The sequence below is a fragment of the Pseudophryne corroboree genome, chromosome 4, assembly GCF_028390025.1.
Source record: "Pseudophryne corroboree isolate aPseCor3 chromosome 4, aPseCor3.hap2, whole genome shotgun sequence".
Taxonomy (NCBI): domain Eukaryota; kingdom Metazoa; phylum Chordata; class Amphibia; order Anura; family Myobatrachidae; genus Pseudophryne; species Pseudophryne corroboree.
The window spans coordinates 770,516,069-770,536,279 of NC_086447.1; the positions used below are offsets into that span (position 1 = coordinate 770,516,069).

Below are 20,211 nucleotides of genomic sequence, written 5' to 3' on the forward strand. Positions count from 1 at the left end.
TTGCCGATTTATAAGTGTCCCAGAGAAAATACACCCCACTTCCCCCACACTTCTTTTACTTGAAGCTGAGACAATTCTGGTAGACCGTACTTATTGTCCAGTGGGGTATATGGATCAATACCTTGGCCGTGCAATATAGAATGTACCAGCTTCCAAACAGTGATAGCTTGCTTTATAAGTGGCACTTTGGACATTTTAGTACTCCCACAAAGAAGCAGTTGTAATGGTGTACCACCTGGATACTCTTGTAGTATCAGTTGTGAGTGTAGGGCTGAGTTATCAAAATCATTAACCCATTCCCAAAGGTGCGCTAACTGTGCCGCATAGTAATAAAATTTAAAACTGGGGAGAGCTAGTCCTCCCAGTACTTTTTTCCTAGTCAGAGTGTCAAATTTTAAGCACGCCCTTTTGCTGGCCCATATTAAGGAAGGAAGCATGCCGTCAATTTGTTTAAAGGTTTTCTGGCTGCAGAACATATAGTAGTTTGGGTTGCAAGACTGTTTTTGTCATGTTAACCCTTCCTGTAATAGTCAAGGGCAGTTCCCCCAGATCCGTACTCTATTACGAAGATAATCTATTTGTGGCGTGATACTGAAGGAATAAAATTTATGAGGGTCATTGGACACCCAAATTCCCAAGTATTTGAAGGAATCCACCCATTTTAGTGGGAGAGAAACCAAAGGAGAAGTAGGGATATCTCCCTTAAGCGGAAATATAGAGGATTTGTCCCAGATGATTAGAAGCCCACAGTATTGCCCAAATGCGTTTATTTATTTATTTATTATTAGCTGTTTCTTATATAGCGCAGCATATTCCGTTGCGCTTTACAATTAGAACAACAATTATAGAACAAAACTGGGCAAAGACAGACAGACATAGAGGTAAGAGAGCCCTGCTCGCAAGCTTACAATCTATAGATAATATCTAAAATTTTGGGCATAGACTCAGCATAGTTATCCACAAATAATAAAATGTCATCTGCGTATAGAGCTATTCTGTCCTCTCTGGTGCCTACCTTAAGACCTAAGATCTCGTTATTTGCCCATATAAGGCATGCAAGTGGTTCTATAGCAATAGGAAATAGGTTAGAGGAAAATGGGCATCCCTGCCATGTGCCCTGGGATAAGGGGAAGGATTGTGACACAAAGCCATTCACAGCTTCTCTGGCCAGGGAAGAGGAATACATCAATCTAACATATTTAATAAAATTGGGGCCTATACCGAACCTACGCATTGTCTCCCATAAGTAAGCCCACTCTACTGAATCAAAGGCCTTATCAGCGTCCAATGAAACTATAATGGAGGAGGGAGCCCTCTCACGCGGAGCTTGTAAATGAGTAAACAACCTTCGAAGATTAATTGAAGTCGATTTTCTAAGCATAAACCCCGTTTGATCAGGGTGTATAATTTGTGTAATAACCTGGTTTAGTCTACCCGCTAGGACTTTGGCTAAAATTTTAATATCAGTGGGCAAAAGAGAAATAGGACGATAAGATTCAACCTTTCTGTGATCTTTATCAGGTTTAGGGATAACCACAATTAATGCCTCTGCCATGGATGGAGGAAGTGTGTTCTGTTCAAAAATTGAGTTAAATAACTGGAGTAACCGGGGGACAAAGAAATCCAAGTGCTTCTTGTATAGCTCAGATGGTATACCGTCCAGTCCCAAAGCTTTACCACCAGGACAGGCCTTAATCGCAGCCTCAATCTATTCTGGTGATAAAGGTGCCTCCAAGAGATCACGTGCTTCACAGGACAAGGAGGCAAAGTGTACATTCTGCAAATAGTTATCCATTTCCAGCGTGGTACAGTCCAATTTGGAACTATATAACTGCTGGTAGTATGATACAAACCCGATGCAATCTGTGGGGTCTGTAGAAGGATAGCACCATCTGAGCCATTAAGCTCAACCACAATATTTGAGGATCTTTCCCCTCGCGCTAGGCTGGCTAGATATGAACCCAGCCTATCACCAGTAGCATAAAGAGTATGAGAAGAAAAAAGGAGTCTATGCTGAGTCTTTTCCAACAAATAATCTTTCCATTCTTTCTGGGTCATCAACCAGGCCGATTTGGAACTATCCAAATGATCCTTCAAGTATAACACTTCCGCAGCAACACACTGGGCTTCCAGTTCAGATTCTCGACATTTAAAAAAGGATTTTAGATTAGACACTCTCTTAATCAAGTTCCCTCTCAGGAACGCCTTAAACGCACCCCATTAAATAGATATAGAGTTCTCAGCCCTGTTAAACTCAAAAAATTCTTGCCATGCAGCCACTAAGTCAGAGCCCTCACCCATGTGTGTAGGCCAAAATGGGTTTAATTTCCACACTGCCTGTCCACGGTGACAGTTGAGGTCAAAAGTGAGTGTTAGGGGGGAGTGGTCCGAGATGCCTCTAGTCTCATACCTAATAGTTTGAACCATGGGAACTAAAGCACTCGAAAGGATGGCCAAGTCGATCCTAGAGAAAGTGGAATGAGAATGTGAGAAACAGGAATATTGTTTAAAATTTGGATGTGTTAATCTCCACGGATCGACAAGACCCAACCCCGATACAGAATCAGCAAAGCCAGATCTCACAGAATATAGATTAGAGGGCGTCGCAGAAAGCCTGTTGAGCTCTGGATTCAAAACACTGTTAAATTCCCCCAGATAAATAGTGGATATCCCAGGTGAGGAGGCCATAAACCCAGCTTCTTTTTTAAGTATATCAGGAGAGTAAGGAGGAGGCACATACACTACGATTAAAATAAAGTAAATTTTACAGTTCAAAAATACGTATCTCCCCCATTGGTCCGTTTGTACAGACACTAGAAAAAAGGGAACGGCTTTCTTTATAAGAATAGAGAGTCCCCGTGAAGCAGACGTATGCATTGAGTGGAACGCCCATCCCACCCAGGGTCTCTTAAGAGATAAAATCTTACTGCCCACTAGATGAGTCTCCATTGGCATATTATATCAGATGATATCTGTCTTATCTGCCTAAGTATCAGGGATCTCTTGATTTTGTCATTAAGCCCCCTCACATTCCTTGACAGAACTCTAATTCCAGTCATAGGGGATCTTACCTGTAATGAGGCCTAGAGCCCACAGCCAGCCACATCTGTCACCCAGCATAACAGTATCAAAGTTTTGTTGCGCAATACATATAACAGCAATCCACACACAAGCAAAACATAAATATCCACACTAGGGTAGCCTTGAAGATAACCCACCCCCTCCCTGTATACTACTCTCAACCTGCAGCATACTTGGTTCCCTAAACAATTAACCTATCCCTTAAAAAGAAAAAATTGTTATACCAACAATAGTAAAAAAAAAAAAACCACACATTGAATCTATAGTCAAAAGAAAAACGGGGAAGAGAGAGTGGGAGCCAAGAATTTAATGGCACTAGGATAGGAGAAGCTCCCAGCAATTAAACTATTCAAGAAAATTATCCCCCCTAGGGCTAAAACACAATAAAATAGTAATTATCCCAAATATTGAGGACCATATTATAAGAATTTGCTATAAAGTATAGACTCAGACCTAATATAGCCGAGTGGAACACTAGAACACCAAGAATAGCGGTGCATCCACATATCACCTGAAATACAATCTCAGGGTAAAACCAAAAAACTTGTTACTGGAAATTGTTTATCCGTAACTATAAGCATATACCAGACATATCCACACAGCAGTAAGACAGATTTAAAACGCATAGGCAAAACATGTGCAGAATAATACTTGCAGCTGGAACCTCAAGGATTGTTCATGCATCAGCAAGAGCACGTCTCGCTGGAAAGCGTCCATCAAGCCACACTGACGCCTCACAAGGAGTTGCAAAGAATTTAGTTTCTCCATCTGCTATCACCCGTAACTTTGAGGGGAACAGCATGGCATAGGGTATATTAAGCTCATGGAGCCTCCTTTTAATTGGTATAAATTGAGCTCTGTCTTTCTGTACGTCCACTGCAAAATCCGGAAAGACAGATATTGGCGACCCATTCCACTTGAGAGGACCTTTGGTTCGAGACAACTTAAGAACAGTGTCCCGGTCACGGAAATTAAGGAATTTGGAAATAAAAGTGCAGGTCAGGGCACCTGGAGGCAACGGGCACATCGGTATCCTATGGGCTCGTTCCACCATGAAGTAAGGTGAAAATTCCTCAGTCCCGAATGCCTCCTTGAGCCACCTTTCGAGAAATCTCTCAGGAGATGAGCCCTCCTCTTTTTCGGGTAAGCCAATAAAGCTTACCCGAAAAAGAGGATATGTTGTGTAGTAAACGCAGATATGTTGTGTAGTAAACGCCCTTCCATATCTGTTAGCTTTTTACGCACCTCGGTCATCTGGGATTCCAAGGCATTGGTTCCTCTTTCCTAGCGGAGTGACAGTGTCCTCGAGTCAACCTCCCCGACCCTTTCTCTCACGCTGAAGGTCTTAATAGAAAGATCAGCTTGCACTTGCACTTGTCCAATCTTATCAGCTAATCTGGCTTCGCTGGGGCATTTACTGCATCCAAGACTTTTTGAATAGCAGCTTCTGGCGTTACAGGAGGTGCAGAGCTGTCTGAGGGGGATGGGGGTGAGGTGTTAGGTTGCAGATCCCCCACCTGCTGTTGTTGAGGAGGAGGGTTCCTGGAAAACCTCTCCAATTTGCCCGCCGCAGAAGCGTGCTGGTGACCTTTCACCATTTTGGCAAATAACTTGTCTTGGCACTGGATATTAAGTATGAAATGATTCAAGTAGAAGGCAAGTCGTGCAGTCCAATATCCCGGGGAGTGTGGGTATATTAAAGATAACGGTAGTAGGTGCACAAGAAGTATAGGAGATATATACAGAGAATGTCAAATCCTTGTGCCTCACTGGTTATTTCAGGATCAGTGCTGAGAGCAACAACTACCAGTGCACACTATACCGAGACAGTGCTAAAGGGATACTCCTCTCAAAATGGCCCCCGTCCCTCTGCTTAATATATCAATGCTGTCCCCCTCACCTCCCTCTGACCTCCGCAACAAATGTAGAAATTCCTCAGAAGGTGCTGCAGCAGGTAGATAGGGTATCTGTGTACCAGGCTTGTGGATAGCAGGGGATCAGAAGAGCGGTGCCACACACGGTGCAGGCCCGCCTCAAGTCTACCACAATCACGGCAGCCCGTGGCAGCAGTCTGGTCGGGCTGTGCTGATGTAGGAGAGGTGCACGCCAGCAGCGCGGGCAGCGGAGGAGCGAGAGAGCGGTGCCCCACACCGTGCAGGTCCGGCTCAGTCCTCCCAGAACAGTGGCACCCTGCAGCGGCAGTTCGTTCTCCTCGCCCTCCGAGGTACGTCCCGGAGACTCTTCTCAATGGCAGTAGAAATGAGCGCCAGAGACACGGGCAGCCGGAGAACAGGAAAGCAGCATCCCACGTGTCACAGGCCCGCCTCAGTTCACCCACGATAGCGGCTCCCAGCGCAGTGGTCCCGGTCCCTTTGCAGTACAAATTGGGTCCAAGCAGGGCACCCACTGCTCACACAGGTGTGGTCCACTTTACAGTCCCAGGGGGAGAAGCAGGATCTGTCCACAGGATATATATGCTGGAGAGCTACACAACTCGTGTGTTACTCCATGCTCGTTGTGGCCAAGCCCCCAGGAAAAGTATATTTAGAATTTAATTTTAACACCAATACAGCTTGATTCTATGTACCGGCAATACAGCTGACAGCACAACGGTAAATAATCATGTTCACAGTTATACTGCCAGTGGGAGGGGAGGCAGTTGACGGACAGATAGACAGTCATTAGGTAAACACCATACGGTCGTCAGTCAACTGGTCGACAGTTAAAAGTCCAACAGGGTAAAAATGTCCAACAGTCAAACGGTCGACAGGGCCAAAATTGGCGAACATGTTATTTAGGGATTTTTCATGCTTTTACAACTTTTTTTTTTCATTTACTATCCATGTCACAAAATACTACCTTTAGTAATTGAGCCAGAAGCATGGCAAGCAAAGCAAGCCCGTGAGGGGCCGAATTTCAAGTAATTTGGAAAAAAGGTGTTTCAAAATACAAAATAACACAAAAAATATATAAATCTTTTTTTGTGTAGACATTTTGACCCTGTTGACCTTTTGACTGTCGGACTTTTGACCCTTTTGGACTTTTGTCGCTGTCGGACTTTTGAATGTCAACCTTTTGACTGTCGGATTTTTGACCCTGTCAGACTTTTGACTGTCGACCATATGGTGTTGACCTAATGACTGCCTATCGTTTTATTGTCTAACTTGTACATCAGACCCCAGCGGGAGTGTAAAATGCTGTAAGTAGCATTTCACACTTGCCGACATCACAGTGTCTGTATGCTGGTACCCCCATAATGTTTGTCGACATTCTGATTGTCAACAAGCCAACTAGTTCCCTTAGAAAGTATTTCAAATTCTATGTCTTCTGAAAAAAACAAGGCATACATTTGTGAGGTCGCTGCATAATAAAATGAGCGCTACTGACGTTGGAATGTGACGAGTGTAATCATCAAAAAATGGGCTAAGCACAGGACTAAGAAAACCCTCAGTAGCTAAGGGATTAATTGGTACAAAGGATAGTGTTCATTCTAGCACCCTGCACCTTTGAAAACCCGTGCAATTCCCCTTTCCTACCTGCAGTGTCGCTCTCTGCTGTGGTGCTTCTAGCACAGTCTGGTCTGTATCTCAGTGCTGAAGAGGCACTGCATAGATTTTGAAGGTTGCATGCTGCTAGAATGAACACTAAATGTATATATTTGGGTTATCATTGATGTCCAGTCATTTTTAAATATCAACTGAATGAAAAGAGCATATTTAATCTGTCAACAATGCATTGATACGTTATATGGGATTTGCAACACATATACGGGCAGTGTCGGACTGGGGCATGAAGGGCCCACCGGGGAAAGACAGTGGTAGGGGACCATGCTTAGGGGTGTGGTCAGCCACCCCAGAGATTTTGGCTAGCCATTAGAGAGTGCATGGTCCCCTTGATGAACATATATAGTAAATACTGCTAATGCATGCATGATAACAGCAATGCTCTGCTGTGAATACACAACAGCCCTATGCAGTATAGACATACAGCGCCGTAACTACTGAGGGCGCAACGGGCAGCGGCTTGTAAGGAGTCAAATTGACTCATTACAAGCCGCCTCTGCTGTGCTGGTTGCGCTTCGCTCATCCCAGCATTCATAGCGGCGCCGGGCAGCCAAGCGGAAGGAGAGGGACAGCTGCAGCGGCGCCTCTACCAATTACATAGCGCTGCTGCGGCTCCAGTCCCGCGCTCTCCTCCTCCTTCCCCCCTGCCCGGGATCTGCCAGCACCGAGGAGCCTGACTGCCAGCGGGGAGAGATGGTAAGTATCTATCTATCTCTCTCTCTCTTTATCTCTCTCTCTCTCTATCTATCTATCCTGTCTGCCGCAATGTGTAAAAAGGGGGACTGTCTGCCATAATGGGTAAAAAGGGGGACGCTGTCTGCTGTAATGTGTAAAAAGGAGGCGCTGTCTGCCGTAATGTGTAAAAAGGGGACGCTGTCTGCCGTAATGTGCAAAAAGGGGAACGCTGTCTGCCGTAATGTGTAAAAAGGGGGACGCTGTCTGCCATAATGTGTAAAAAGGGGGACGCTGTCTGCCGTAATGTGTAAAAAGGGGGACGTAGTCTGCCGTAATGTGTAAAAAGGGAGACTGGCTGCCGTAATGTGTAAAAAGGGGACGCTGTCTGCCATAATATGTAAAAAGGGGGACTGGCTGCCGTAATGTGTAAAAAGGGGACGCTGTTTGCCGTAATGTGTAAAAAGGGGGACTGGCTGCTGTAATGTGTAAAAAGGGGACGCTGTCTGCTGTAATGTGTAAAAAGGGGGACTGTCCGCCGTAATGTGTAAAAGGGGCTCTACTTGGTGTAGTGGCACTACTGTGCAGCGTAATTTGAATAATGGAGACTACTGTGCACCGTAGTATGAATTGGTATTATTTTGTGGCCACGCCCCTATATATTTTTTGCGCGCATAAGGCTCGCACTGCCCCTATCTTGCATGGGGGGGGGGGGGGAGCAATGCCGTTCCAGCGCTAAAATGCTTAGTTACGGCACTGTAGACATATGTATAACTCAAGTGCATAGTCTAGAACTTTATCCTTAGAGGAGAAGGAGGGACCCACCGGGGGTTTTCCCCTGTGGGCAACTCCGACCCTGTATGCTGGTAACCTTCTTATATATTTGGTGCGAATACACAAATGTGCAAGGACAATTCTTCCAAGCCTGAGATTGCCCAGAAAGTCAGGGACAGCTGACAATTATCGGGATACCGCCACAATCATTCAAAAGCATGATTTAAGATACTTTTAAATAAATAATGATGCTATACCTTAGTCTTAATGGTTAATATTAGTTCATAGACCAAATTCTCTTTTTCTTGAAGGGATGATCGGAGGAAGCAATTTTCTTTTTTTAAAGCTTTTATATTTGACAGCAACGAGCTTTCTTCCTCAGATGACACCTAGGAAGAAATACAATTGACTTTTTTTCATATGCATTAGTGCGCAGAATATGCTTTGTTCATGTAACTTTATTTAAACAGTTTTACTAAACATACAGGAATAAATGTAATAGGGTGCGAGAAGCCGGAGGTGCGGGACTTTGAGTGAGAGTGCCTGTATTTTTAAAGCAGCAATCATTTACAAAGCAAAACTGGTTTTGCCTTGTAAATGATTGCTGCTTTAATAATATGGGCATTCTCATAATAATACTTTATCCGTGTGTCTTCCAAGAACTCCTTGTTTAGGTACCGTGGTTTATCCAGACTATCCTGCTGGCCTTGGCCAGTCTGACTACTATCATTTGTGCTACACAGACCATACCTTACTCTACTATACTCTAAAACTGCCATCTGGTGCCAGAAATAGTACTACAGGGAAATATAAAAATGCACGTTGGAAAAGCCAATGGGTGGGTTTTAAGTAATAGCTTAGATATTGCCAAATTTGCAGTTCTTCAGCTATTCCTCACATGAGCTGCAAATATCTTGTCATAGAGTAAATGTGGGTAATATATTGCCATAAAGATACCATTTTAAGCCATATCTCACAGTCCTAATTTTAATTTCTACATTTACTGCATAGAAATTGCTGGATGCCTAGTTCAAAATGCTGTCAAAATCATGTTGAATAATAGAGGTCCCTCTGGTCGGTGAGATAGAAGCTATTTGGACTGTTTCATTAAGGGAAATAAATGTTGTATCTTCAAAATAAGACACAGATTAGTCCCTGTTTGCCTGTTTCGTTATTATATAGAGTAGCTGTACAACAGGAGTGTGCCAGCAGAGGAGCTGGACCCGCAATACCACCACGCGGAGTGAGCAGGAAGAGAGTGACCAGCATACAATTATCCCCTCCCAAGGGCTGTGCTGCATCAGTAGACTGCACGACCCTGTTTTCTCTCCCTTCATGGCTCTTCCTCCTTGGCGTGACCTGCCTAACAGGCTGCTGCTTCCAAATGCTGTGTGGCAGATGAGATCTCTAACTAGTAAGTTTGGGTAATAGTTTATGGTAGGTAACAGTATGAATGAGGGGGTAAGGGGTTAATCCTTTAATGGGGATAATTAAGATTACGTTTTTTTTATTAGATTGAACTGATTAGGATGTTAATGTACTCTAAAGGGGCTAATTATATTAATTACATTGAATGGGGGGGCTACAATGATGCACAAGTAGTTAATAGTTTTTAAGTAAGTGTTAATAGTTTTTAAGTAAGTGTTAATTACTGATTAAGGAGTGATATTGGAAAAGGATCTCTGTATCATTATAAGGTTGTCAAAAAAGGTTCAGAATCCCGACAGCCCACTCTATAGTACCCTAACCCTCCCCTGTCCCCTACCTTAACCCTCCCTTGTGGGTGCCTAAACCTAACCCTCCTCAGTGGTGCCTGACCCTAACTCTCCCTTCCCCGCTGTCTAAACCTGACCTTCCCAGCCCTAACCCTAACCCCCCTTCTCCTGCCTAAACCTAAACCCCCCCTTCCCGCTGGATGGACGTTTGGGATTCTGGCTGTCATTATTGTGACGCCGGTATCCTGAGCAACGTCGGTATTTAGATGCCGGGCTTGCGGTGTCGCTATATCGACTGCCGGGATCCCATCCGTCAGGAACATAAATGCATCCCACCATCTATATGGCTCAAGGAGGGAAGGGATGGGGGGGACCAAGCTAAGTTTTTGCCGAGGTGCCAGAAAACCTAGCTTCTCTATTGCTTACAACAACTGTCTTTTTGTCTTGTATCCATATGGGGCATTTATATTACCATGCAGACTGTACCATATATAATATGGCATTAACTTTACTTATGAGAGGAAAAGATTCAAAGAAATACTACATAAAAGAAAATAGTAAGGTAATAAGGTAAAATTGTACCTGAACTGATTTGTTGGCAACACTCTTCCTAGGCTCTTCAGTTCTAATGTGACTGGGAAAACACTTCGGTGTTGTACAGTTGGGCTGACCAATCCCTGCAATTCTAGGCAGACGCTCTGATATGTTAGTCCTGTTTGTATATAATGACTGTCTTAGATTTGTCACAGTAGGCCCCAGTTCTGACAGGCTTGTTCCACATAATATGAACTTTCTATTCAGCCTGTCTGTCATTATTTCATTACAAAATGATTGTTTATTGGCTTTATATTTCTCACTGTAAAGAAAAAAAAACAGTTTCTATTAGCTATTATTTAATCAGCTACAGTGTCCCTCTTGCCAGTGGCGTAACTACCGTGGGTGCAGGGGGTGTAGCTGCTATGGGCTCCAGGCTGTTTCCACGGCATGCAGCTCCACCTGCACCCGGACACAGGCTGCCTCATAAGCCTGCTGCTCCCCCTTTGCCCCCCCCCGTCCGCCGGACAGATTGGGTACCGCTGATAGCATGCCCCCCCACCCCCTCCCCCCACGGCTTCTGCAAGATGTAGTAGCTTCCCCCACCCCACACTGCACCAAATACTGGGACAGATTGGAGTAGTAAGGTGACGCGATTCACGGTGTTTAGTGGGCGGGGCCTAACGCCATGAAGTGCCCACCCCCATCAAGAGCTGGGCTCACTGCTGTACTGAGGTAGTATCTCTCTTGCTTATTCCCTCTCCCTCCCTCTCCCCCCACCCCAACCTCTCTCTCTTGAAACTCTCTATCATTTCTATCTCTCCATGACACTGTCTTTATCTCCGTCACTCTCTTCCTGAGACTGTCTGTCTCTCTCCTTGACACTGTCTCTCTCTCTCTCCCCCCCCCCCCCCCCTGACACTCTCTGACACTGTGTCTCTCTCAAGGACACTCTCCCTCACTCTCTTCCTGACACTGTGTATCTCTCTTCATCTATCCTTGACACTATCTCCCTTTCTCCCTGACACTGACTGTCTCTCTCCCTAACGCGCTCTCTCTCTCCATGACACTGTCTCCCTCTCTCTCTCTCCCTGACACTGTCTATCCCTGACACTGTCTCTCTATCCCTCCCTCCTGGCACTGTCTCTCTCCCTAACACTATTTCTCTCTCCCTCTCTTCTCCCTGACACACTCTCTCCCTTACACTGTCTCTCACTCCCCGACTCTCTCTATTTCCCCCTGACACCGTCTCTTTCTATTTCGCCCTCCCTCCTTGACACTGTCTCTCTCAATAAAACTGTCTCTCCCTCTCTCCCCGACACTCTCTCCTTGACACTGTCTCTTTCACTGACACTGTCTCTCTCTGATGCTCTCTCTCTCTGACACTATCTCTCCCTCCCTCTTTGACACTATCTCTCCCTCTCTCTTTGACACTGTTTCTTCCTGTCTCTCTTCCCCTGACATCATCTCTCTCTCCCTGACAGTCTTTCTCTTCCTGACACTGTCTCTCTCTCTGTGACACTCTCTCCCTGACACTGTATCTGACACCCCTCTCTCCCTCACACCCTCTCTCTCTCCCTCTTTCTCTCCCTGACACTCTCATTCCTGCTCGCTCCCATCCCTCTATCTTTCTCCTCCCCCTCTCTCTCTGACACCCTCCCTCTCTGATACCCTCTCTCTCTATTTCCCCGATGCCCTCTCTCTCTCTCTCTTTTACCTCTCATTCCTTTTTCTCTCTATTTCCGTTACCCTCTCTTGCTCCTCTCCTCTCTTTCTCTCACTCCCTCTTTTTACATGAAACCTCTCTCCCCCTCTCTTTCTCGCTCCTCTCTCATGTTCTCTATCTCCCCGACACTCTCTTTGTCTCTCTCTCATTACCCTCACTCTCTCTCTCTACTGCTTCCCTAAGTGGCATTGTAGTGAAAACGGAGGTGGGCCCTTTCAAGATCTTGCTATGGGGCCCACAACGTTCTAGTTATGCCCCTGAGTCTTGCACAAGTGCAGTGAGAGCTGTAATACCCCTTTCACATCGCACAAATAACCTGGTATCGACGTGGCATATTGCTGGGTCGACACGGGTCAGTGTGCGGTGTGAAAGCGCCAAGTCCGAATTTCCGGGTTGCCTGACCCGGAAATTCAACCCGGGTTATAAGCAGTGTTATTCCCGGGTTGGACACCGGGTCAGTGGCTGCGTAAACAGATTCCCTGGTCCCGTTTACTAGATAGGGAGAGGCGGCGCAGAGATGAGCTCATCTACCAGCGCCGCCTCCGCCCCCAATGCTGGCTCCCGATTCGGATCCCACCCGGGAAGGACCCGTTTCCAATTCCCGGGTGGGATTCGGCATTGGAGATCTGAAAGGGGTATACGAGGCCACATCTCCAAACAGCTTTCACAGGCTGCCTGACTCCCGGACACACAACCTTTTCTTCTCCAGCCAGCACTAGGTGGCTGCACAAGGCAGTTCCCTACAGTCAGTGTTTGGAGCCGACAAAGATGAGAGGGGTGGGTGAGAGGGAACAGGAGGAACAGAGAAGATGGAATTTGGTTTAATGTCTGCCGTATGTACGGCGCTACTTGTTGTGCTTTATAAATAAAATGTAATAATAATGGAGACGGGTGGGTGAGCGGGGCAGAGATTGAAGTGGGAGAAGCCAGGATAAAAAAAGCCGGGCACAATAGGCAGTGAACAGATGAATGATAAAACCAAAATACTAGTTCGTATATTCTTAACAAAACTAGTTACAGAAGCAGGAAGAAATCAGTTATATAATCAGTGCTATAATTTCAGAAATTAATAAAATAATTATTTGAAAAATTGTCCAGAGTATGGAAGGTACAATAATGTACATGCCTACACTCTTTCTCTGTAATTTTAGCCCCACCACCTCTTATTAGCATATCCACTCCAGGCTTCTCCCAGAGGAGAGAAAGTAAAAGTATGCAAGTATGACTATAAATCTTGTAGTAATTTGCAACAGCAAGCAACTACAGTATCTCACTCACTGCAAACACAGATGACAGGCAGCAAGTGGCGGATCTTACCTATGGGCTGCAGTACTGAAGCCCCCCCCCCCCCCAGTACAATCCACCACCCCAGTGGCGTAACTAGAAATTTTTCTCCCCCAAGCCAAAAAATAATCTGGCCCTTAGACATTATGCCACACACAATAATGCACATGACACAATATGCACACACCATAATGCCCCCGACACATTATGCCACACACCGTAATGCCTGTGACACATTATGACAGGAATCGCAATGCCTGTTATACATTATGCTACACACTGCAATGCCCCTGATACATTATAGCACATACAATTTCTGTGACACATTATGACACACACCGCAATGACCCTGAGACATTATACCACATACCACAATGCCCGTGATATAGTATACCACACACTGTAATGCCTGACACACACCGCAATGTCCGTAATACATTATGCCACGCACTGCAATGCCCCTGATACATTATGCCACACACCGCAATGTCCATGATAAATTATGCCACACACTGCAATGACCCTGAGACATTATACCACATACCATAATGCCCGTGATATAGTATACCACACACCGTAATGCCTGTGACACATACCACAATGCCCGTTATACCCTATACCACACACCGCAATGCCCGTTATACATTATGCCACACTGCAATGCCCCTGAGACATTATACCACATACCACAATGCCCGTGATATAGTATGCCACACACCGTAATGCCTGTGACACATTATGACACACACCGCAATGTCCGTGATACATTATGCCACACACCGCAATGCCCATTACACATTAAGTCCTACAGTAAGGCTTCTAATTACTTTTAAATTACCTGCTCGTTGCCAGGGGTTTCATGCTCTTGGTTTCATGCACGGTGCCAAGGGTTTTCATGCTCAGGGTGTCATGCTCGTTGCCAGGGGTTTCATGCACTGGGTCTCATGCTCGTTGCCAGGGGTTTCATGCTCTTGGTTCCATGCACGGTGCCAGGGGGTTTCATGCACTGGGTGTCATGCTCGTTGCTAGGGGGGTAATGCTTGTTGCTAGGGCTGTGCTCCCAGTGCCACATATGCCCCCAGTGCCAGATATTCCCCCACAGTGCCAGGTACACACATGCCCCAATGCCAAATATGCCCCCCCCCAAGTGCCAGGTACACATATACCCCCCAGTGTCACACATGCCCCCTCAGTGCCACATATGCCCCCCCCCCAAGTGCCAAATATGCTCCCACCCCCCCGCTCCCCGCTGTTTTGTGAAGGAGAACACGGAGGGCACAGCGCGCGCCTCTCCTGTGTCCTTCCTGCGTCTCCGGCGTGTCTGTTAAATGAAGTGCCGGTTCCTGAGCCAATCAGAGCTCACGAACGGGCACTTCATTCAATAGACCCACCGGAGACGCAGGAGGGACACAGGAGAGGCGTGCGCTGTGCCCTTCGTGTCCCTCCTTACAGCAGCGGCTAGGGAAGGAGGGAGACAGCAGATTGAAATGCGGACGCTCGTCCGCATGTCAATCTGCGCTAAATCAGTGGCTGCGCCCCCGCAGCCCTGCGCCTCCAAGCCACCGCGAGGGCTGCAGGGGCAGTAGTTACGCCACTGCACCACCCCGCTCAGTGTCAGTGAGCCAGATGCAGTCCATGACTGCACTGGCTTCACTGTAAATGGCAGTGACTTCCTATTGGAAGTTCTACTTGTCAGCCACAGAAACTACTGGCTGTCCCATTGGGAAGTGTTTCCTCCCACTGGGACTGCCACACCGGGCTGTGTTAAGCAGAAAGCTGGCTTTCATGTAAGAAGCCACTCCCTGCCTTTCACACAGCCCAATCCGACATCTACGGGCTGCAGCCAAAGCAGTCCATAGAACCCAGTTATTAGCGCATGCGCAGTCACACCGCAGCGTCTGCGCATGCACTGGTCCTGGCACCTGCCAGATCCATTGCGCAGGTGCCGGGACCCAGAGCTGGCTGTCTCTTCACCTCTCCTGGTACCGGGGTAGCGGCAGCCCCCCTACTAAAAGTAAGTAGACTCGTGTCTCAGTTATTTCACTAGTTCTTAGTCAATGTTTCAGCTGTACTCTTATGAAATTTAATCTAAAACATTTACAAATGGGCGCAGATACGAAAAATTATAAAGTACAACACAGAAGTTATCAATGGGAAATCCTGAATTCCCTTCCAAAATTAAATACAATTAAAGCACTGGTGTGATATCTTAAAGTGGCTGAAATATTCAAATGACACTACAATAAATAATAAAGTACTTTGCTATAGGAGTTAAAACAATATAGAATCCCAAGGTCACATAATCATGTGCAATAATAAAATGTAATACATACAAATACAAATATACCAGACTGATAATAGGATTTTAATACCTACCGGTAAATCCTTTTCTCTTAGTCCGTAGAGGATGCTGAGGTCACATCAAGAACCATGGGGTATAGACAGAATCCGCAGGAGACATGGGCACTTTAAGACTTTGAATGGGTGTGAACTGGCTCCTCTCTCTATGCCCCTCCTCCAGACTCCAGTTATATGAACTGTGCCCAGGGAGACGGACATTTCGAGGAAAGGATTTAATGTTAAACCACGGTGAGCATCTTACCAGCTCACACCTCAAGCATGCCGCAGAACGTGGCATTCCACAGAATACAAGCCAACGGCATGAACAATTGCAGCACCTGACTGGCAAGAAACGTAACACAACATGTGTGTAACCACAACTAATAACTGCGGATACAGTACGCACTGGGACGGGCGCCCAGCATCCTCTACGGACTAAGAGAAAAGGATTTACCGGTAGGTATTAAAATCCTATTTTCTCATACGTCCTAGAGGATGCTGGGGTCACATCAAGAACCATGGGGTTATACCAAAGCTCTAGAATGGGCGGTAGAGTGCGGACGACTCTGCAGTACCGAATGACCCAACGTGAGGTCAACCTTGGCCAAGGTATTAAACTGTATTACTTAGCCAAATTGTTAGCTAAAAGGCTGCTCGGCAAAGTTGCAATGCCGAGACTCCCCGGTCAACCGCCCCGGACGAGCCCACCTTTCTAGTAGAATGGGACTTCACCTATTTCGGTAACGGCAATCCTGCCGTGAGATGAGCATGCTGAATCGTACCACAGATCCAGCGCGCAACGGTCTGCTTGGAAGCAGGACACCCAATCTTTTTGGGAGCAAACAGGACAAACAGAGTCTGTGTTCCTAAACGGAGCCGTCCTGGCGACCTAAATTTTTCAAAACTCTGACCACATGTAGAGACTTCGACTCAGCGTAGGCGTCGGTAGTCACAGGCACTACCTAGGCTGGTACATGTGGAAAGAAGAAAACCACCTCTGGTAGAATTTGCTAACGAGTTTCCAACTCTACTTTATCTTCATGGAAGATCAAATAAGGTCTCTTGTGAGACCAGGTCGCTAACTCAGACACTCGTCTTGCGTATGTCAAGGCCAACCTGATGACCACTTTCCAAGTGAAGAAATTCACTCCTCCTTACTTAAAGGTTCAAACCAATATGATTAACAAGACTGCAACACCCCATTAAGATCCCATGGTGCCACTGGGGCACAAATGGAGGTTGGATGTGCAACACGCCCTTCACGACAGTCTGAGCTTCTGGAAGGGAGTCCAATTTATTCTAAAAGAAACCCGATAAGGCCGATTTTAATTGAGCCCAAGTTTAGGCCAGCATCCACACCTGCTTGTAGAAAAATGGAGAAAACGTCCTAGCTGAAAACTCTGCCGTAGGAGTCTTCTTGGATTCACACCCAAAAAATTATTTTCTCCAAATATGTGTTATGAGCCACGGCTGTGGCTCATTCCTGTTTTGCATTTTTGGTTATGTATTTTATGTTATACTTCTGTTTCTGTTCCCCGTGGGTGTCAAGGGGTGTTCGGAGCCCACCCTTAAAGAGAGGGTACTGTTATGAACCACAGGTAGTGGTTCATTCCTATTTTATGTTTATAAGTAGTCTTGCAGGCCAGGATATCCCGTTGCTCTGGTTTAAGAAGATTCTTGTTTGCTGCCAGTGGTGAGTCTGTGTGATTGCAGCTTGTTCCCATGTGTTCAGCCTCACCTGTCTGTTGATTGCACCTCTCAGTTGTGCAGCAGGGCAGCTGCACGACATAATTAAGACTCTCTGTTATATGCTGGCTCAGTGCAATTCACAGACGCTGGTGATATTTCCAGATTTCCAGATTTCCTGGGTTCCAGAGTTCTTGAGTTCTGAGCTAGTCTCTGCCAGTTCCTAAGCTCCTGTCTAGCAGTATCTGCCTAGCTGCTTTGAGTGTCGGTTCCTGTGTCGATTCCAGTGTCTGATCCTGTGTCCTGCCGTGAAGCGTTCCTGTCCAGGAGTCCTGTGGCTTTGTCTGTGCCTGGGCGAGTGTCTGGCTTCTTGGTGTCCACCGGTCTGTCGTTTGGGATTCTGCCTGTCCTCCGGTTCTGAGAGTCTGTGTCGGCTACATTGGGGGTTCCTGTCCGTTTGCCAGTATTTGTACCAGTTCCGTGAGTAGCGGCTTTGCCGCGTCCGTCGGCTCAGGCCGCAGTATTCTTTGGTTATAATTTGTTTCTGGTGTTTTGCAGAGGGTTCTGCTTGTGCTGTCACCGCCGGTACACAACGGTATTGTGTCGGCGAGTGGACGGCATTTCCTTTGTTGTTCTTTTCCTTTGGCGGCGTGCCGCACATATATTTAGGTTTAGGGTTGTTAGTAGCCCCTAGCCTTCTGTTCGTTTTAGCTAGAGGTCCCCTTGTTATTATCCTGTCTCGGTTCACGCCTTGTCTCAATCTAAGACCTGGGGGCATCGGAGTTGGGCAGACCTAATCCGCCCTTCAAACGCGGCTGCCGTGGGCCCAAGAAACCATAGTCACTCAGGTGTGAACGGACCATACGGGTGAAACAACGGAGGTAGGGTGCTAGGGGCTATTTCCACACCACACCTCGTTTCAGCGTCACGTTCTGGTGCTCAGGACTCACTACGCAACATCTTTCTTGTTCTGAGCACCAGGAACCTAACATTATCACCAGCCATACAACAAAAAAGAAATAAAACTTTTTATTTTTTGGCCCAGTCCAGTGTCTTGTCTAGAATCCAGTCCTGTCTAGAATTCAGTGTGCAGAATCCAGTCCGGTGTTTAAAAATCCAGTCTTGTCTTGTCTAGTTTAAAAATCCAGTCCAGTCTTGTCTTGTCTAGTTTAAAATCCTCCTATGCCAACTATGCAAGCCCTGCAGGTGTCTCTCTCAGCCCTGAACTCTGCTTTCAGTGCTTTGAAACCTGAGCGGCTGGAAGTTTTGCAGCAATCCTTAAAGCAACTGCAAAACCTTCTGACCAAAATTTTGCCAGAAGTTCTTGAGAGTTCATTCTCTAAAGAGACTCTTGTTTACAGTATGGTGACAAGTGAATCCTCAGGTTTAATTAGAGAGAAAAAGTTTGAAAGTTTTCTGCGGCCCAGGCTCTCAGAAGAGGAGCGTCTGCGTCGCAAAAACTTAGATTTATGCCTATATTGTGGGGGTTTAGGCCACTATCTGCAGACCTGTGAGTTGCGCAAGCCAAAGTGTGGCGACAAGTCCTGCCCTCTGGCCAAGTTGAGTCAGGATACAAGACCTACTCCTGTCTCTACTGTGGCAGAGGTACTTGTCACACAACCCACACTAAAAAGCACTCTGTCCTATAATTGGGGTCCTTGGGCTAGGGAGCCCCATTATAGATTCAGGAACCAAAGGAGAATGTTTCTCTCCTCTCTTGATTTTCCTGTGGAAGCAGAGTTGCAAACCCCTGGAGTGGTGCCCGATGCCCAGGGTCCTGGAGTGGTGCCCGATGCCCAGGGTCCTGGAGTGGTGCCCGATGCCCAGAGTCCTGGAGCAGTGCCCGATGCCCAGAGTCCTGGAGCAGTGCCCGATGCCCAGAGTCCTGGAGCGGTGCCCGATGCCCAGAGTCCTGGAGTGGTGCCCGATGCCCAGAGTCCTGGAGCGGCACCCGATGCCCAGAGTCCTGGAGCAGTACCCGATGCTCTAGGTTATAGAGGGACATCGAATATTATTGCTCAGGTGTCAATACCAGAAGGGGTCTCAGAAGCTTGTTACCCCAGGTAGAGACTTGAAAAGCGCAACTCCAGAGAAGGTGTCTAAAACCATAGTTCTAGAAGGAAACTCGAGAAGCAAAACCCCAGAAGGGATCTTTGAAGTAATATCCCCAAGTGGGGTCTCGAGAGACGCAGCCCCAAAGAAGGGTCTAGAGGTCGCTTCCCCAGGAAATGACTAAAGAGGCATAGCATTAGTGGAGGTTCTGAAGGTTATAGTTTCAACAAAGGTCCCGGAAGTCTTAGTCCCGGGAGAAGTTTCGATAATTATCGACTCAGAGAGGGAGGCCGACGGCTCGGTCCCAGAGAGGGAGGCCGACGGCTCGGTCCCAGAGAGGGAGGCCGACGGCCCGGTCCCAGTGAGAGAGGCCAACGGCCCGGTCCCAGTAAAAGAATCCGAGGTGCTGGCCCCAACGGGGTTCCTGAAGGCCACTGCCCCAGCGGGGTTCCCGGAGGCCACTGCCCCAGCGGGGTTCCCGGAGGCCACTGCCCCAGCGGGGTTCCCGGAGGTCACTGCCCCAGCGGGGTTCCCGGAGGCCACTGCCCCGGGTGGGGTTCAGAAAGTCACTGCCCCGGGTGGGGTTCAGAAAGTCACTGCTCCGGGTGGGGTTCAGAAAGTCACTGCCCCGGGTGGGGTTCAGAAAGTCACTGCCCCGGGTGGGGTTCAGAAAGTCCCTATCCCAGGTGGGGTTCCGAGGGCCACTGCCCCAGGTGGGGTTCCGAGGGCCACTGCCCCAGGTGGGGTTCCGAGGGTCACTGCCCCAGGTGGGGTTCAGAAAGTC

General features: G+C 47.1%; 1 protein-coding gene across 4 annotated transcripts in view; it reads right to left on the reverse strand.

Moving 5' to 3' along the window:
* LOC134910336 (uncharacterized) overlaps window positions 1–20,211 on the reverse strand; it is a 185,063-nt gene that overhangs the window by 100,859 nt on the left and 63,993 nt on the right. For all 4 annotated transcript variants that reach the window (XM_063918232.1, XM_063918233.1, XM_063918231.1 and 1 more), the window contains exons 2-3: window positions 10,388–10,661; window positions 8,348–8,479 (exon numbers count right to left, since the gene is read on the reverse strand). In XM_063918232.1, coding sequence (XP_063774302.1) covers window positions 8,348–8,479; window positions 10,388–10,618 — 363 coding nt within the window. In that variant the 5' untranslated portion in view covers window positions 10,619–10,661. The remainder of the gene's footprint in view (window positions 1–8,347; window positions 8,480–10,387; window positions 10,662–20,211) is intronic.